Source organism: Adiantum capillus-veneris, chromosome 6 (assembly GCF_014529385.1).
Source record: "Adiantum capillus-veneris isolate H3 chromosome 6, ASM1452938v2, whole genome shotgun sequence".
NCBI lineage: Eukaryota > Viridiplantae > Streptophyta > Polypodiopsida > Polypodiales > Pteridaceae > Adiantum > Adiantum capillus-veneris.
The window spans coordinates 116,701,479-116,716,092 of record NC_140936.1 but is presented as its reverse complement, the minus strand read 5'-3'; the positions used below and the strand labels follow the sequence as shown (position 1 = coordinate 116,716,092).

Genomic DNA, 14,614 nt, shown 5'->3' with positions numbered 1-14,614 from the left:
AAGATAGAATGTTGCCTTCAATCTCAATACAAAAAAGCATTCTTTGAAACCGACACGCCTTCCAAAAGATTGACAAAATATGCATTAGCTATTGTTGATCCTGCCTTGGGTGATGATTGGTGGAGGTTCGATGGTTTAACTCTTTATTGAAAAGTGAAAATTTGTTTGGAGTGCGAACAAATGTGGGTTAGTTTTCAATAATCATTTCGATATTTTTGTGTAGATGGAGCATTTTGAGGAAGCGTTAGGCTCGCACAGGTTGGCTCGTATCCAGGAAAACGTAAGTAGTATTATCGTTCTTATGTTTAAATATTTTATGCACAATTTTAATGCTATCTTTGTGTTGTTCAAGAAAGAGAAGTGAAATTTTTGCGAAGGAAGTGATTTGACTTCGCAACGATCCTTGAGACAGAATTATTGCATGTCACGGACTTGTCATTAGTCATATATTTGTCGATTGGTGAGTAGACTACTTGAATGGAGGTTGTGTGTCTCTTAGGCTTGTTTGATCTTTTTGATGGTTTCTGTAGGAAGCGATGACGACCATATATAAATTGTGCACCTTAGGTTAAACTAGACAGAGGATGACTTGAAGAATGATTTACTAGACAATGTGAGGCCGCACATTGTGGAGAAATTCCTCCACCGAAGAGCGTGAAGGGTCTGTTATTGAGTCTGCAGTGAACGCTTTTATTCTTCTTTTGCCTTCAAATACTCCAGTGCACAGGATGCACCTTAATGAGACATTTGAATTTTGTAAACGAAACGGCAGGTAGCAACAAGACGCGACCTCATGAGATGAAGCCAAATGGAAGTGTCCTTGCCGCAACATTGAGAGAGAGAGAGAGAGAGAGAGAGCGGCAGAGATGGCCGACCAGCAGTTTCTGAAGGGTGATTTGCAAAGTGCAACGAACGAGTCCCCTTTCATGCGTGCAGAGTTTGTGTTGAAGGATGATCATAACTGCAATACAGCGGCAGATCGGCAAAACAGACGCGGCCATGGCGGCTCTGACTATGGAGGCAGCAGCGGCGGCGCCAGGCGGGGTGCCTCGCCTGTCCCGCATGTGATCACAAACAGAGAAGATGATGCGCTCTACATCAAGGTCGCCGACTTGCCGGACGAGGTGCGGGAGCAGGTGCATCGGCTGGTCAATGGAGAAGAAGATGACGATGACGACTCTGTTGAGGATGAGAACACAGCCGGCGCTGGAGGCTCTTCCAGCCGGCCACAGCGCCAGCGGCACCAAGTTTTCGGTGAGCCGACCGGCCTCTCTGCCCAGCCGACCATTGACGAGATCCAAATGTGCTTCGCTCAGATCGACCTCGCCATTCTCATGGAGAACAAGCCTCCGTCCGGCCGCCGTAGATTTCAAAGCGCCCATGATCAAAAATCCGCGTCTCGCCCGCCGGCCCGCACCGCATATTCGCCACAGCGGGACAAGGCACCACCAGCCGAGTACGCGCATCGAGTGTGCGCTCGCCGCGCCTTCCGTTCCCCACCGCGCCTCGTCATCCCCAATGGCCCTCTGCTTACCACGTCCGACTCCGACTCTTCCAGCAGCTTCTCGGCGCAGACTCATACCATGGCCCATGCAGACTCTCTATGCGCCCATACAGAAGCAACGAATGTGCAGAGATCTGCTAGCCCTGTCGCTGCCACCATTAATCGTCCACAGATCTCACAAATGCAGCAGCTTCTTATGGAGAGGGCGAACGAACGTCGCAAGAGCGCAGCTGCGGCAGCGCTACGGAAGCCGGTCGGCAATGGCGATGGACCCTTAATGAGCGAGCCTATAATTAGCAGTGCATCAAGCCCAGTATTAGGAAGCCCACTTGGCGCAGCAGCAGCAGTACCATCGCCCTACATGAGTAATATGCAGCAGCTGCTAATGGAGCGAGCGATGGCGCGACGCAGATCAATGCAGGCGAGAGCATCGACAGAAGGAGTCCTCTCTGTCGATGGGGCTCAACCATTGCAGGATTTCGGGTTAGCAGCGGCGCAGGGACTCCGACGCAGCGCGAATGCACTGAGCAAAAGTGGAGATGCGAGGAGGGCGGCCGCGGAAGCCGAAGAAGCAGCGAGTGAAAGCATTCGTGAGGATTTTCTGATGAAGCTGCAGCAGATACAGCAGTTGGCAGCTGCAGCTGGGGCGCCAAGCTGGGGACCTACGCAATCTAATAATGAGGCGCAGAAGGAGAGCAAGCGGGCATACCAGCTGCCTGTATGGACTCATCGCAGCTGCAGTAGCTCCAGCCTCAATGGCGGCTGCGGCAACAACATCAACGGCCTCTCTGCGGATGCCGACTGTGATGTACTGGGCTCGGATGCGAATAATGTTCCTGATTACCCTGATTCCCCCTCTTGACTTCATATTTACTTTGTAAGCCTGATGTCCTTTTGTGCTGCCTTGCGCCACATTCAAGCCCTTGCCACGTACACTCGACGCACGGGCCAGATTCTTCCACGTCTGCTTGAACTTTTGAAACTGCTAGAGATGTTCTCACTTCACTCTTTGCCCCTCCTCCCCCCTCCCCCCTCTCTCTCTCTCTCTCTCCCCGTGTGTGTGTGGTTAGGTAGCATCACTTCCATGATGGAGAGTATCTTTTTCCTACAATGCGTGATGTATCGTTCTCTGTTGTTTTCTCCTTGGCTCCATACTATCCATCTACCTATATTGTTTGCTTCTTGGCTAGTAGGAGTTGAAGAGGTACATTCTTCCGTTTTCTTCTTTTTTTCCCCTTTGCACATTTCTCGTCCTTGTCTGGTATCTTTTGAATCCTCTTCTAGAGGTAAGTGCACTATGATATGAGTATGACGAGGAAGTAGGCCTTTCAACTAGATTTGAAACACAATATGTGAAAGTTGTGCAAGATGTAAACATCACAAAACTGTGTATTGGTGCAGCCTCTATTAAGGTCTGCTTAGTATTTTAAGATTTTTGTTTGCACATGCGAAAGCAATTTTATGGGCTCATTTGAATTTTGTAACTGTTTGAACCACTCTAATGAATGAAAAACGATTCGTAAGTCATCTAATTCTATGGGCTTTGCTGTGATCTTGGCAAAAACGACAATTGGGTCATGCCACATGAATGTAAAATGTGGATGTCTCTCAAAGATTTACTATGAAACCCAATACCTTTTCTCAATGGGCATTGTGGTAGACCACATTGGACGACGTCATGCTTTTCAATTGAGCACTATCCAATGTTCGTAGGATCATGTGGCTGGTTTGCGTTCACTGTGCTCTTCAGCTCTATGGTCCTGCAAGGGCTTTTGTGGTCATAATGTAATCTAGACACCAAACTTGAGCTGCATTTCAGGAAAGACTTCAACTTGCTTTAAGGCCTTAAAGTGATTATCTTGATTATGTGCTTCTCATTTCCAGAAGGTCAATCAAAATTGAGCCCTGATTTAAAGTGTGAGTGAAAACATTTGAGAGCCACATTTTGTGTCCTCTTACAAGACTACGTATCGTAGCCAAGAGGAGTCCTTGATGAGCTCCAAATTCATAGCTTTGTCAAGGAGCCTTTTGTGAATGTAAAGAGGGTACAACAGGCATTAGATTTTTTGCACCGTCTCATGATGGATATCGGTCGCACGTTACGTCATGGTCGTCATTTTGAAGACAATGAGGTATACACTCAAAGAATGCTTTGAAGGGCACTGAGTATTGTCATGAGCGTGGCCTACTCGCTAACATTACTTCAAAAGAAGGCATGATAACTATTGTGCATGACTCATTGATACACATATTAGGAAAGGTTGTCTTTGAGACTTGGGGGTGGGGGGTGGGTGTCACTACATGTAAAATCTATATATCACGTGCGTTCAAGCATGTAGACGGCTAAGACAGTTTCACTAAGCGGGAACGTTCTCTTCTGAGACGGGCAGTGAATTAGTTAGTAATTACTACGGTAATTACAATGGTAAACCCAAGGTATATAAATAGGGCCCATTACATTGTAATCGGGTTGGCATTTGGGTTAGCACAATCTTGAGCATAGTCGGATTAGCATTTTGGCGGCATTTGTACTTGAGTTGTCAATCATTAGCAGTTGCTGTCGGTTGTACTCTATCTGTAAATCACATCATACTCGTTGTAATCTTTCATCTGTAGTTCCAATCATGGCAGATATTCTAGTTACACTTACTCTGTATTCAATACTCTGAATCTGAATCTGAATATTATTCTCAATACGTAGTCTGGTTCTCATTCCAGTAGATAAATTCTAGTTCAGTTTCTGATTCTCTGTTCAAACGACTGTCTAAACTAATACATCATCAGTAGCTGAAATCTTCTAACACTGGAATTAGCTATCTCAAGAGATCAGCTCCAATTCCATTTTGGCAATCACGGTGGCTCGAGCTAAAGCTCGTTGACTGAAAGACTCTTCTCCCAGTTGGAAGTTTTCAGCAATGGCATCCAAATCGAGTCGTGGCCGGAAATCCACCATCCGTGTTGATCCTATTTTTGAGGAGTCGGGAAGAGAGTCTGACCCTAAGCAAGAGAAGGTGACTGACACTGAGGCTAAGGAGGAGCATAGTCAGGCTGATGAGATGCAGGACTCACAACAGTCTAGTCATTCTCGACGCAGACGGGCAGAAAGGGAAGCACGGAAAGCCAAGAGTTCTCGGTCCCGACCAGGGGTTGAGGGTACCAAGGAAAGTAAAGGCAGTCACTGCACTTCTAGCCGATAGGCCAAAGAGAACATTGATACAGAGACAGAAACAGACATTGATTGGGATGCAGACACTAACAATTGCAAGAAGACTTCCAAGTGCCGTTCTGAATCCAAGAAGAGAAGCGGGAGAATCGGTGGTAATCAAAATGATTATATAGCTTCTCTGAAAATTTCTTTTCCAATATTCAAGGGAGGTAATAAGGATGATCCAGATGTTCACATACAGGCTTTTGAGCAGTATACTGAACTGAAAAATATTGATGAAGATGATTGGGGGGAATACTTTCCGCAAACCTTGAAGGAGGAAGCGAGGAAATGGTATTACCATTACCCCGCCTGTCAGCTCAGATCATACAACAAATTTCTTAAAGCCTTCAGACTGGAGTATTCTGACAACAGAGGTGATGAAGATATCCTCCGTGAACTGGATAAGATCAAGCTGCGGAATCTATCAGCCCGAAGTTATGTGGAAAAAATCAAGGAGCTAACCAGGCAGTTACAGGAAACGCCATCCGAGAAGAGGTTGAGGGCATGGTTTCTGAATGGTTTTAAAAGCAAAAAGCTTAGGGAGCAGGAGGTACCAGTTCCAACCAAGAAATTCAATGATCTGGTACAACGAGCACTGAAGCTGGAACAGCAGGCCAAGAAGGAAAAGAGCCACAAAAAGAGAAGACCTAGTAGCAGTAGCTATGCTATTGAGAGTTCTGATTCTAGTGAGGTGCCCGGCAGCTCTGAAAGCAGCTCTAATGAACGGTCCAAGGAGAAGTCAAAGAAGGGATCTTGGACCAAGAAGATTGAAGAAATGGCTAGTCAGATTGCCGAGATTAGCCACACCAGATAGCCAGTTCGGAAGATGGAGACTTGGTGTTTGAAATGCAAATCCAAGGACCATATCTCCAACGAGTGCCCACAGTGCACTTACTGTAAGGCTTTTGGTCATTTATGGAACAATTGTGGTATCAAGATTCATCACTTTAAGAAGGGCAAAGACCTGTCAGTGGTAGCCTATACTGAACTAGTGAAAGTAGAACCCGCCAAAGTATCTCAAGAGGAGAGACCAGGTACCAGTAATACTGCAATTCCAAACGGGTATGGGCCGAGGCAGAGGACGTGGCAACTTCCAGAGTTGGAGTATGAATTGCTATACTTGTGGGAAGTACGGCCATTTCGCAGCCCAATGCCCAGACGCACCTGCAACTACTGCTACTGAGGCTAAGGCACCATAGCCAATCCCAGTACGGGTAGTCACAAGAAGCAAGGGCGTAGTAATTGAAGAAATTCCAGATACTTCAAAGACACCAGTCACTACTAACAGTAGCAAGTGGGCTCAACAAAGAGAAATTTGGAGGGCCAAGGGTAAAGAGAAGGTGGTAGATGTGTTAAGTATGGAGCCTGATTTACCCTTGTAATTTTCTGTGGTAAAAGCGCACATTTGTAAGGCCCCCATTATGAGGAGAAGCCATCGTGCGTGAAGGAAAATCACTCACTGGAAACCAAAATTTTAACGGACAAGAATCAGGGGCAACTTTAGATCACCGGAATATTCCTTTTCGCCGGAATATTATGGCCGGACGACGGCCGGAAAGTGGTCGAAAAACAACCGGTCGGTTGGTCGGTGGCCGGTAGTCAATGGCCAGTGGCCGGTGGTCAGAAGTCAATGGCCGGTGGCCGGTGGCCGAATTCAAAAGCGGACTTGTCTTCTCAAGGGCGGCCACACATGGGCGGATTGGAGGGTCCGATTTAGACTTATTCGCACAAGGGCGGCTACACATGGCTGCCTCTCATAAGAGAGGGCAGCCCTTTTGGCCTATAAAAGGAGGTCATTTCTACACACATTTCATAGTGTGTGAAGTTGATGCAACAAGGTGAGTGTGAGGTGGTGAGAGTGAAGCAAGGCGGGAGCTCCATTAAGGGTATAATCCCTTTGTAAACTACTTCTTGTTTTGAAGTACTAAAGCCATTGAGTGGCTGCTTTCCCGTGGACGTAGCCCACATTGGGTGAACCACGTATATCATGTGTACTCTCTCTCTCTCTCTCTCTCTCTACTCTATAATCTCATGTATGTAAATCTGTATCTCTCCATTAAGTAATCTACTCAATTATCTATTTAGCTACGTCTTATTTCCTAACAAGATGAATGGCAAGAGCAGAGAGAACTAGCGGCTAAAATCACGGAGGATTTAGCCAAAAATCTGCCAGAGCAGCTAGAAAGTTCTGAAGCCCCAATCATTCAGAAGATACCAGCCCAATCAACTAAGAAAGATCAGTCAATACCGGGCATACCTGAGACCATGCTGGCTGCGGTACAAGCAATGGTGAACTGAGAGTTGATGGAAGGATTGGAAGCACTACAAGAGAGGAATGGCAGTGTAAACATACAACCAGCTCTTCGAGCTCTGACAACCAGTCTGACCAAGAGAGAGAAGAAATCCATGTTAAAATTTGTGATAGAATTCATAAGTTAACTGTGGAGCTGGAAGATATCAGAAAAACTTTACCTGAAGTGGCAAAGTTCATCAGACAACGCAAAAAAGCTGAAGTGGAGGCCCGAACCATGGACCTGACGACCGTTCGAGATGATGAAGTTCCGCTCATTCTGGTGGACTACAAGGTTATGAAGCAATGGGAACCTCTTTCAAGAGTTATCTTGGATGGAGGGCATCACGAGTCTAAAGCCAACACCATTTAAAGTGCGAATGGCAGATCACAGAGTGGTACAAGCTACGGGTATGATTGAAAATATGTAGATAATAGTAGGCAGGGAAAAATCTAAAACCAGCTTCTTAGTTCTGGATGTGCAAGGGGCATATGGGATGCTGCTAGGGCGCCCTTGGTTGAGAACAACACATGCTGTTCATGACTATGCAAATCAAACCTTAACCATAGAAGGGGCCAGCGGCAGAATTCAGATCCAGACGAACAATACTAGGAGGTGGAGAAAAGAGATGAGGCCGAAGGAGTTATGCCAGAAGTACATGGCCAAGAAGATCGAACGAATGTTAGTAGCCCTGAACATATTTCCTTTAGCAGAGATTGACTTGAATGCAGTTTTATTGAATAAAGAGCAGGCTGACAAGCAAAAAAAAGCAATTCCCAGATCAGTTTATTAAAATCAACACAGGGGAAAGATCAGTTCAGTTAACTGGGAGGTTGGTGGAATCGGCTGATACTGGTATGGTAGAGGAGCCAGTACATTCTGAAGAACACACAGTGGATCAGAATGCTGATTCAGAACTAAATGGGCCATCCTGGGATTATGTTGAGGAATCGACCAAACGTAAAGGAGGCGGGCCTAATTGGTTGCTTCCAGACGACCAAGAAGTGGAAGAATGGAACCTAGGCTCGGAGGATAGTCCTAGGATGATCAAGGTCAACAATCATCTCGACCCGGTAATGAAGGAAAAGGCACGCAAGATGTTCCAGAACTACAAAGACGTATTTGCTTGAGAACACACAGACCTGAAGGGGGTGGATCCTGAAGTATGTCAGCAACGGATACCGTTGAAGCCAAATGCTAGGCCAGTATGACTGCAAAGATACCGAATGAACCCCAACTATGCTAAGAAGGTCAAAGAGGATATTGATAATCTTCTCAAGGCTGGATTCATCACAGAGGTGGCTAGTAGCGATGGGCTATTTCCCATAGTCGTATTTCCTTAGAAAAACGGGAAATAGAGAGTTTTTGTTGACTATAGGAAACTCAACGCCCAAGTTATCAAAGATCCATTTTCATTGCCTTTTACTGACATGTTGCTTGATGAGATCGCAGGATATGAAATATATAGCTTTATGGATGGTTACAGTGGCTATAACCAGTTACAGATTGCTCCTGAAGATAGAGCGAAGACCACTTTCATCACCGAGTGGGGAGCTTTCATGTATTTGGTGATGCCTTTCGGCCTGTGCAATGCACCAGCTACCTTTTAGTGGTGTATGATGGAAATGTTTAATGAATTCCTTAATTGATTCCTCGCTATTTTTATGGATGACTTTATTGTATATTCAAATGAGGAACAACACCTACTATTCCTAGAAATGGTTTTCAAACGCTGCCAGGAGAAGCGAATTTGTTTGAATCCATTTAAATCCGTTTTCCTAATCTGGAAGGGATAGTTACTGGGACATGTAGTTTCCCGAAATGGAATAGAAATGGCCAACGATAAAATTCAGTGTGTTCAGCAAGCTAAAGCACCCAGAAATGCCTCAGAGTTGAGCTCTTTCCTGGGTTATGTTAACTTCTATAGAAGGTTTGTACATAAGTTTTCTTCTCAAGCTTTACCATTATATGAACTCACAAAGAAGACGAGTAAGTCCAATTGGACTGCTGAATGTGAGGAGAGCTTCCAGAATCTGAAAAAGGCCATTATCAGTAAACCAGTCCTTAGGCAACCAAACTGGGATGTTATTTTCCATGTACATGTGGACGCTTCGGGATTGTCAATGGGGGCGATATTGGCTCAGCCAGATGGAAGGACTGATTATCCTGTTTATTTTGTCAGTCGCAGATTTAGTTACGCTGAACAAGGATATGCAACTACTGAGCGAGAAGCCTTTGGAGTGGTTTTTAGTGCTACAAAGTTCATGCACCTGTTGGGAAAGTTGTTCCATTTTTATGTGGACCATCATGCTCTTTTGTTCCTGATTACTAAAGTCATTATTCAAGGTAGGCTGAGACGGTGGATGATGTTCCTAATGGAGTTTGAATTCAGAATTTTTTGATAAGCCTGGCAAGAATCACTACGGAGCTGATTTTCTGTCAAGAAGTACGGAAGGTTATTCAGAATTACCCTTGAGGGATGAAACAATGGACGCTGACTTATTCCAGCTAGAGGCAGGAGAATGAGTTGATCCTGAATGATATGATGTTTATGAGTTTCTTTCTCAAGGTTCTTTTCTAGAGGACTGGAAGCAGAACCAGAAGAAATCTTTGGTCATCAAAAGCTTGAAGTTTACTATCATTGGAGGGTCACTCTGTCGATTAGGTGTTGATCGTATATTTCGACGTTGTGTGCCTATGGAAGGAAGAATGCAAGTTATGTTAGAAGCACATAATGGCGAATCTGGTAGACATTTTTCCAATGAAGTAACCTACCAGAAGATTTTGCAAGCTGGTCTGTGGTGGAAAACACTAATTGCTGATGTTAGAAGTTTTTGTAAAACTTGTGATATATGCCAAAGAATGGGTCGACCAACAACTGCAGATATGACTCCTTTAACGCCAATACAAACACTGGGTGTGTTCATGAAATGGGGATTAGATTTTATGGGACCTTTTAAGAAGGTTACTCCCAAGAAGAACAAGTACATTGTAATAGGACTAATGTTTGAACTTCTTAAAGTCGAAAAGAATGTAGTAGGGCATATCTTACGTTTAGCACGATTTGAAAGATTATTGAATAGTCTATTAAATAGAGCTTATATGAATGAGTTTGAGATATTAAGAGAGAACTTATATTCTTTTTCTAAATAATACACTAAAGACATATTTGATAAAGATTAATGAATAACAGATAGTCTGTGTATGAACAGTAAAATTGAGATTTTAATTAATATCAGTGTTTTATATTTATGTGTTTTAGTTTAAAATGCATGGGTAGGCTTAAAATAAGTTAAACAAGTAGTGGAGACCCAAAAATAGAGGTTTTATGAATTGCGATCTAAAAGTTTCATTTTCAGCCAAAGAAAGACGTTTTTCGCAATTCTGTCTACGCTGCCTTGTAGACCAGATCTGTTCCCGTCGTTTTGAGTACCTGGATTGCTCTGTTCGGAGTTCGTTTGTAAAAGTTATGATGAAAACAAACAAAAGGCAGCAGCAGTGTAGTATACACAGGGACAGACAGACATAAAACATCATACAGCTCTCCCTGCTATCAACCAAGAAGTGGATTTGTTTCTTCATGGTAGGCTATTGCAATTGAGATTATGAAGATACATAATTATGTTTTTTTACTTTGATTATCATGTTGAATTAGTTGCACGAGTATGTTCTTTTGGCTATTTTGTACGCGATGCAGAAATCAATGTGTGAAACAGGATCTGTGCAAAGTGTCATGATAAAAATCTAACCTTTATGGATTGCTTAGCGATCACGTTCTTATCTTATTCTCACAGGTATACTTGGTGCGAAAATCGAGTTGATTGAACGCCTAAAAAGCGGCTATTTTGAGAAATCGCACGCTTTTCGAGGAAAAAAAAGATAAAAGCACGATGGGTGGTGCGTTTAGGGATCATTCACAGATCTCCTCTTCTGCGAGTGCGAGTGCGAGTGCGAGTGAGACGCTGCATGCAAGCGGATTGAAGCTCGGGGGTGGTCGGGAGGTTTGAGCTCCATACAAAGGAGTGCGCCCATATATTCCATTGCTCCTCTGTTGTATCAAAACTCTGCAAAAATCTATCAATACAAAGATCTATTTCTCTATCTTTTGCTATCTATCTCTATTATTCTGTTCATCATGGCGGCGCTGGGGCACCTGGCGGTGGTGATAGTGGTGATGGTGGGAACGATGGGTGGACGTAGAGGTCGTCAACGCGAAAAAGAAACGATGAGATATAGGAGAAGCGACAACCAAATCATTCTTAACGAAGGCTAAGCTTCAAGAGTTCGATGGCATAAGAAAGATATGCGAAGATTTGGAAGCGTGGATTGAAGAACTCAAAGATTTGGATTATACTTTTAATATCGAGAACACGACCACTAGACTTTCGAATGCTCGAGCAAGGTGACCAATAAGACAATACGTACCAAGATGGCGATGGCTACGATACATGTAAGTCATCTACCCCTTCTTTTTGATGTTTTATGTCTTTGATACGTCCTTTGAAAGCTTTTGTGATTGAATTTATGTGTAAAAGTTGAGATTTAAAATTGAATTTCTTAATCGATTTGGATAGTATTCATTGCTTCTTATCGTCTAAATTGATTGAGAAATTAAACTTAAAATTCAATCGAGAAGTTAAAAGACTTGTGGACTTAACCAGTAGTAATAATAGTTTCACGAAAGAGTTACTAATTTTTTTTTTTTTTTGAAGAGTCGGAAGCATAAAGATGATTTCTATATCATAAACATTGATATGCATGATGTTATCATTGGTATCAATTAAATGATTAAAAATCATGTTTTGATTGATTAATAAGAAAGAAAAATATATCTTTAATCATTTGATGATGATATGTCACACTCTTCGAGGAAAGAAAGAGATTCTAAATCTAGTTTTGGCCATGGAATTGATAAGGTGACTTAGGTAAGAGTGTGAGACGTTTCTTGTGTTTGCTAATGGGATTAAAGAAGAATCTGGGGATAAACAGAAAGAGACAAATCCAGAATTCGTAGAGGATCTCTTACATAAATTTAAGGATGTATTTCCGGACGATCTTCCTGGTATACCTCCGCCTAGAGCGGTAGACCATGCCATAGATCTATATCCAGGAGAAACACCTTATTCAAGGGCTCCATACAGGTTCAATATTGATGAGCTTAAAGAGCTCAAGATACAACTTGATGATATTTTGAAAAAGGGTTTCATTAAACCTAGTGTATCTTCTTGGGGTAGTCCTTTGTTATTCCAAAAGAAAAAGGATGGTACATATAGGTTATGCATTGACTATAGGGGATTAAACAAACAAACCATTAAGAACAAATATCCTCTTCCTCACATAGATGAATTGCTTAGTGATTTGAGTGGTGCCACAATATTTTCAAAGGTTGACCTTCGTTCTGGCTACCATCAAATCCGCATTAAGGCCGAGGACATTCCAAAGACTGCTTTTCGTACACGTTATGGGCGTTATAAATTTACAGCTCTTGCTTTTGGTTTGACTAATGCACCAACAACTTTCATGTGCTTAATGAATAGTATTTTTCACCCGTATCTTGATGACTTCATTCTGGTATTCTTGGATGATATTTTTGTGTATTCTAAGAATGAAGAAGATCATGCATTGCATTTAAAGAAAACATTTGAAGTTTTGCGTGAACATAAATTAAATGCCAAAGCAAGTAAGTGTTCTTTTGCAAATGATCAGATTGTGTATTTGGGAAGAGTGATTTCTAAAGAGGGGATTCACATTGATCTTGATAAAGTCAAGACTATGTCAGTAAGGGATGTAAGAAGCTTTATGGGTCTAGCACAATATGAGAGAGCACACATTAAAGGTTTTTCTAAGATAGCAACTCCTTTGACCGAATTGACCAAGAAAGACAAGGATCTTGTGTGGACTTCTAGCTATGAGACTGCTTTTGAGACCTTGAAGGCTAAAATAGCGAAAAATTGTGTTTTAAAAGTTCCTGAGACGGGCAAACGATTTGTTGTGTCCTGTGACGCTAGTGGTGGACAATTAGGTTTTGTTTTGACACAAGAAGGAAGAGTGGTTACATATGAATCTAGGAAATTAACACGACATGAATTGAACTATGCAACACATGATCTAGAATTGCTTGCTGTTGTTCATGCATTGAAGCATTGGCGTCATCTTTTGCTTGGTGTAAAATTTGAATTGCGTATTGATCATCAAAGCTTGAAGTATATTTTCACTCAGCCATTGTTAAATAATAGGAAAAGAAGATGGATTGAATTGCTGGCTGAGTACGACTTTGATTTGAAGTATTTGTGTGGAAAAGAAAATAAAGTTGCAGATACATTGAGTCGTAGGCCCATGTGTAATTTGTCGACTGTTATGTGGTCTAACTTGATTGATGATGTACATGCTGAAGTTGAAAATGATTCTTTTTATATGCCTACTTTGAAATTCTTGCGTGAAAATATTGGTGAGATGTATGAGAACAGAGATCACTTGTATAAGGAAAATCTGTCTTATTATGACCGCTTGTGTATTCCTGCAAATTCTGCTTTTAAGAGTCAAATTCTGCATGAGTATCATAATTCACCTTTTTCTGGTCATCTTGGATTGAACAAGACATATGAAAAGATTAAAAGCTCATTCTTTTGGCCGCGTATGAAATTGGATGTTAAGAATTATGTACGTGAGTGCTTTCAATGTCAAAAAAATAAGATTGAACATAAGAGGATGCCTGGTGACCTTCAACCCTTAGACATTCCTTTACAGAAGTGGGAGTCTATATCCATGGACTTTATCATTAGACTTCCTACTACTTGTGGAGGGTATGACTCGACCTTTGTGGTGGTAGATAGACTCACAAAACAAGCTCACTTCTTTCCTGTAAAAATAATTGATACTGCATTGACCATTGCACACTTGTTTGTGAAAGAGATATTTCGTTTGCATGGCATGCCCAAGAGCATAGTGTATGACAGAGATTCTAAGTTCACTTATCATTTTTGGAGAGCGACTTTTGACTCTATAGGTACCCAGCTACGCATGTCTAGTGCTTTTCATCCTCAAACAGATGGGGAAACGGAGAGAGTGAATCGTATTTTAGAAGATATGTTACGAATGTATGTCAATGAAAACCAATTTAATTGGAATGAATATTTGCCTTTGGTTGAATTTGCAGACAACAGTTCATATCATTTATCTATTAGGATGACTCTGTTTGAGGCAATGTATGGCTATAACTGTCCCACACCTATTAATTTTTCTTAACTCGAGAAATAAGGTAGAACTGTCATGTGAGATGCTTAAGAAAATGGATACCGAGTTTGCCAAAATTAGGGGGAATATTAGAGAAGCTCAAAAGAGACATAAATTGTATTATGACAAGAAACATCGTGTTGTGGAGTATTAAATTGGTGATATGGTTTTCTTAAAGGTTATTCCTCAGAAGTCTCATTTGGTTCTTAGAAAGGATAGAATATTGTCTCCACGATTTGCTAGGCCATTTAAAATTTTGAAGCGTATTGGTTCATTAGCTTACAATTTGGAATTGCCTTCTCATGTTAAAGTGCATCCTGTATTCCATGTGAGTTTATTGAAAAAGTATATTCCCAATGTGCATCATGTTTTACAGGA

The 14,614-nt window shown here is 42.2% G+C and overlaps 1 protein-coding gene across 1 annotated transcript; it reads left to right on the top strand.

Moving 5' to 3' along the window:
* Nucleotides 1–758: 758 nt before the first annotated feature.
* LOC147456131 (uncharacterized) lies at nucleotides 759–2,503 on the top strand. The gene has a single exon (XM_086515409.1). It carries the CDS (start codon nucleotides 867–869, stop codon nucleotides 2,364–2,366), a length of 1,500 nt encoding a protein of 499 aa, XP_086371535.1. The 5' UTR covers nucleotides 759–866; the 3' UTR covers nucleotides 2,367–2,503.
* The last annotated feature ends 12,111 nt before the right edge of the window (nucleotides 2,504–14,614 follow it).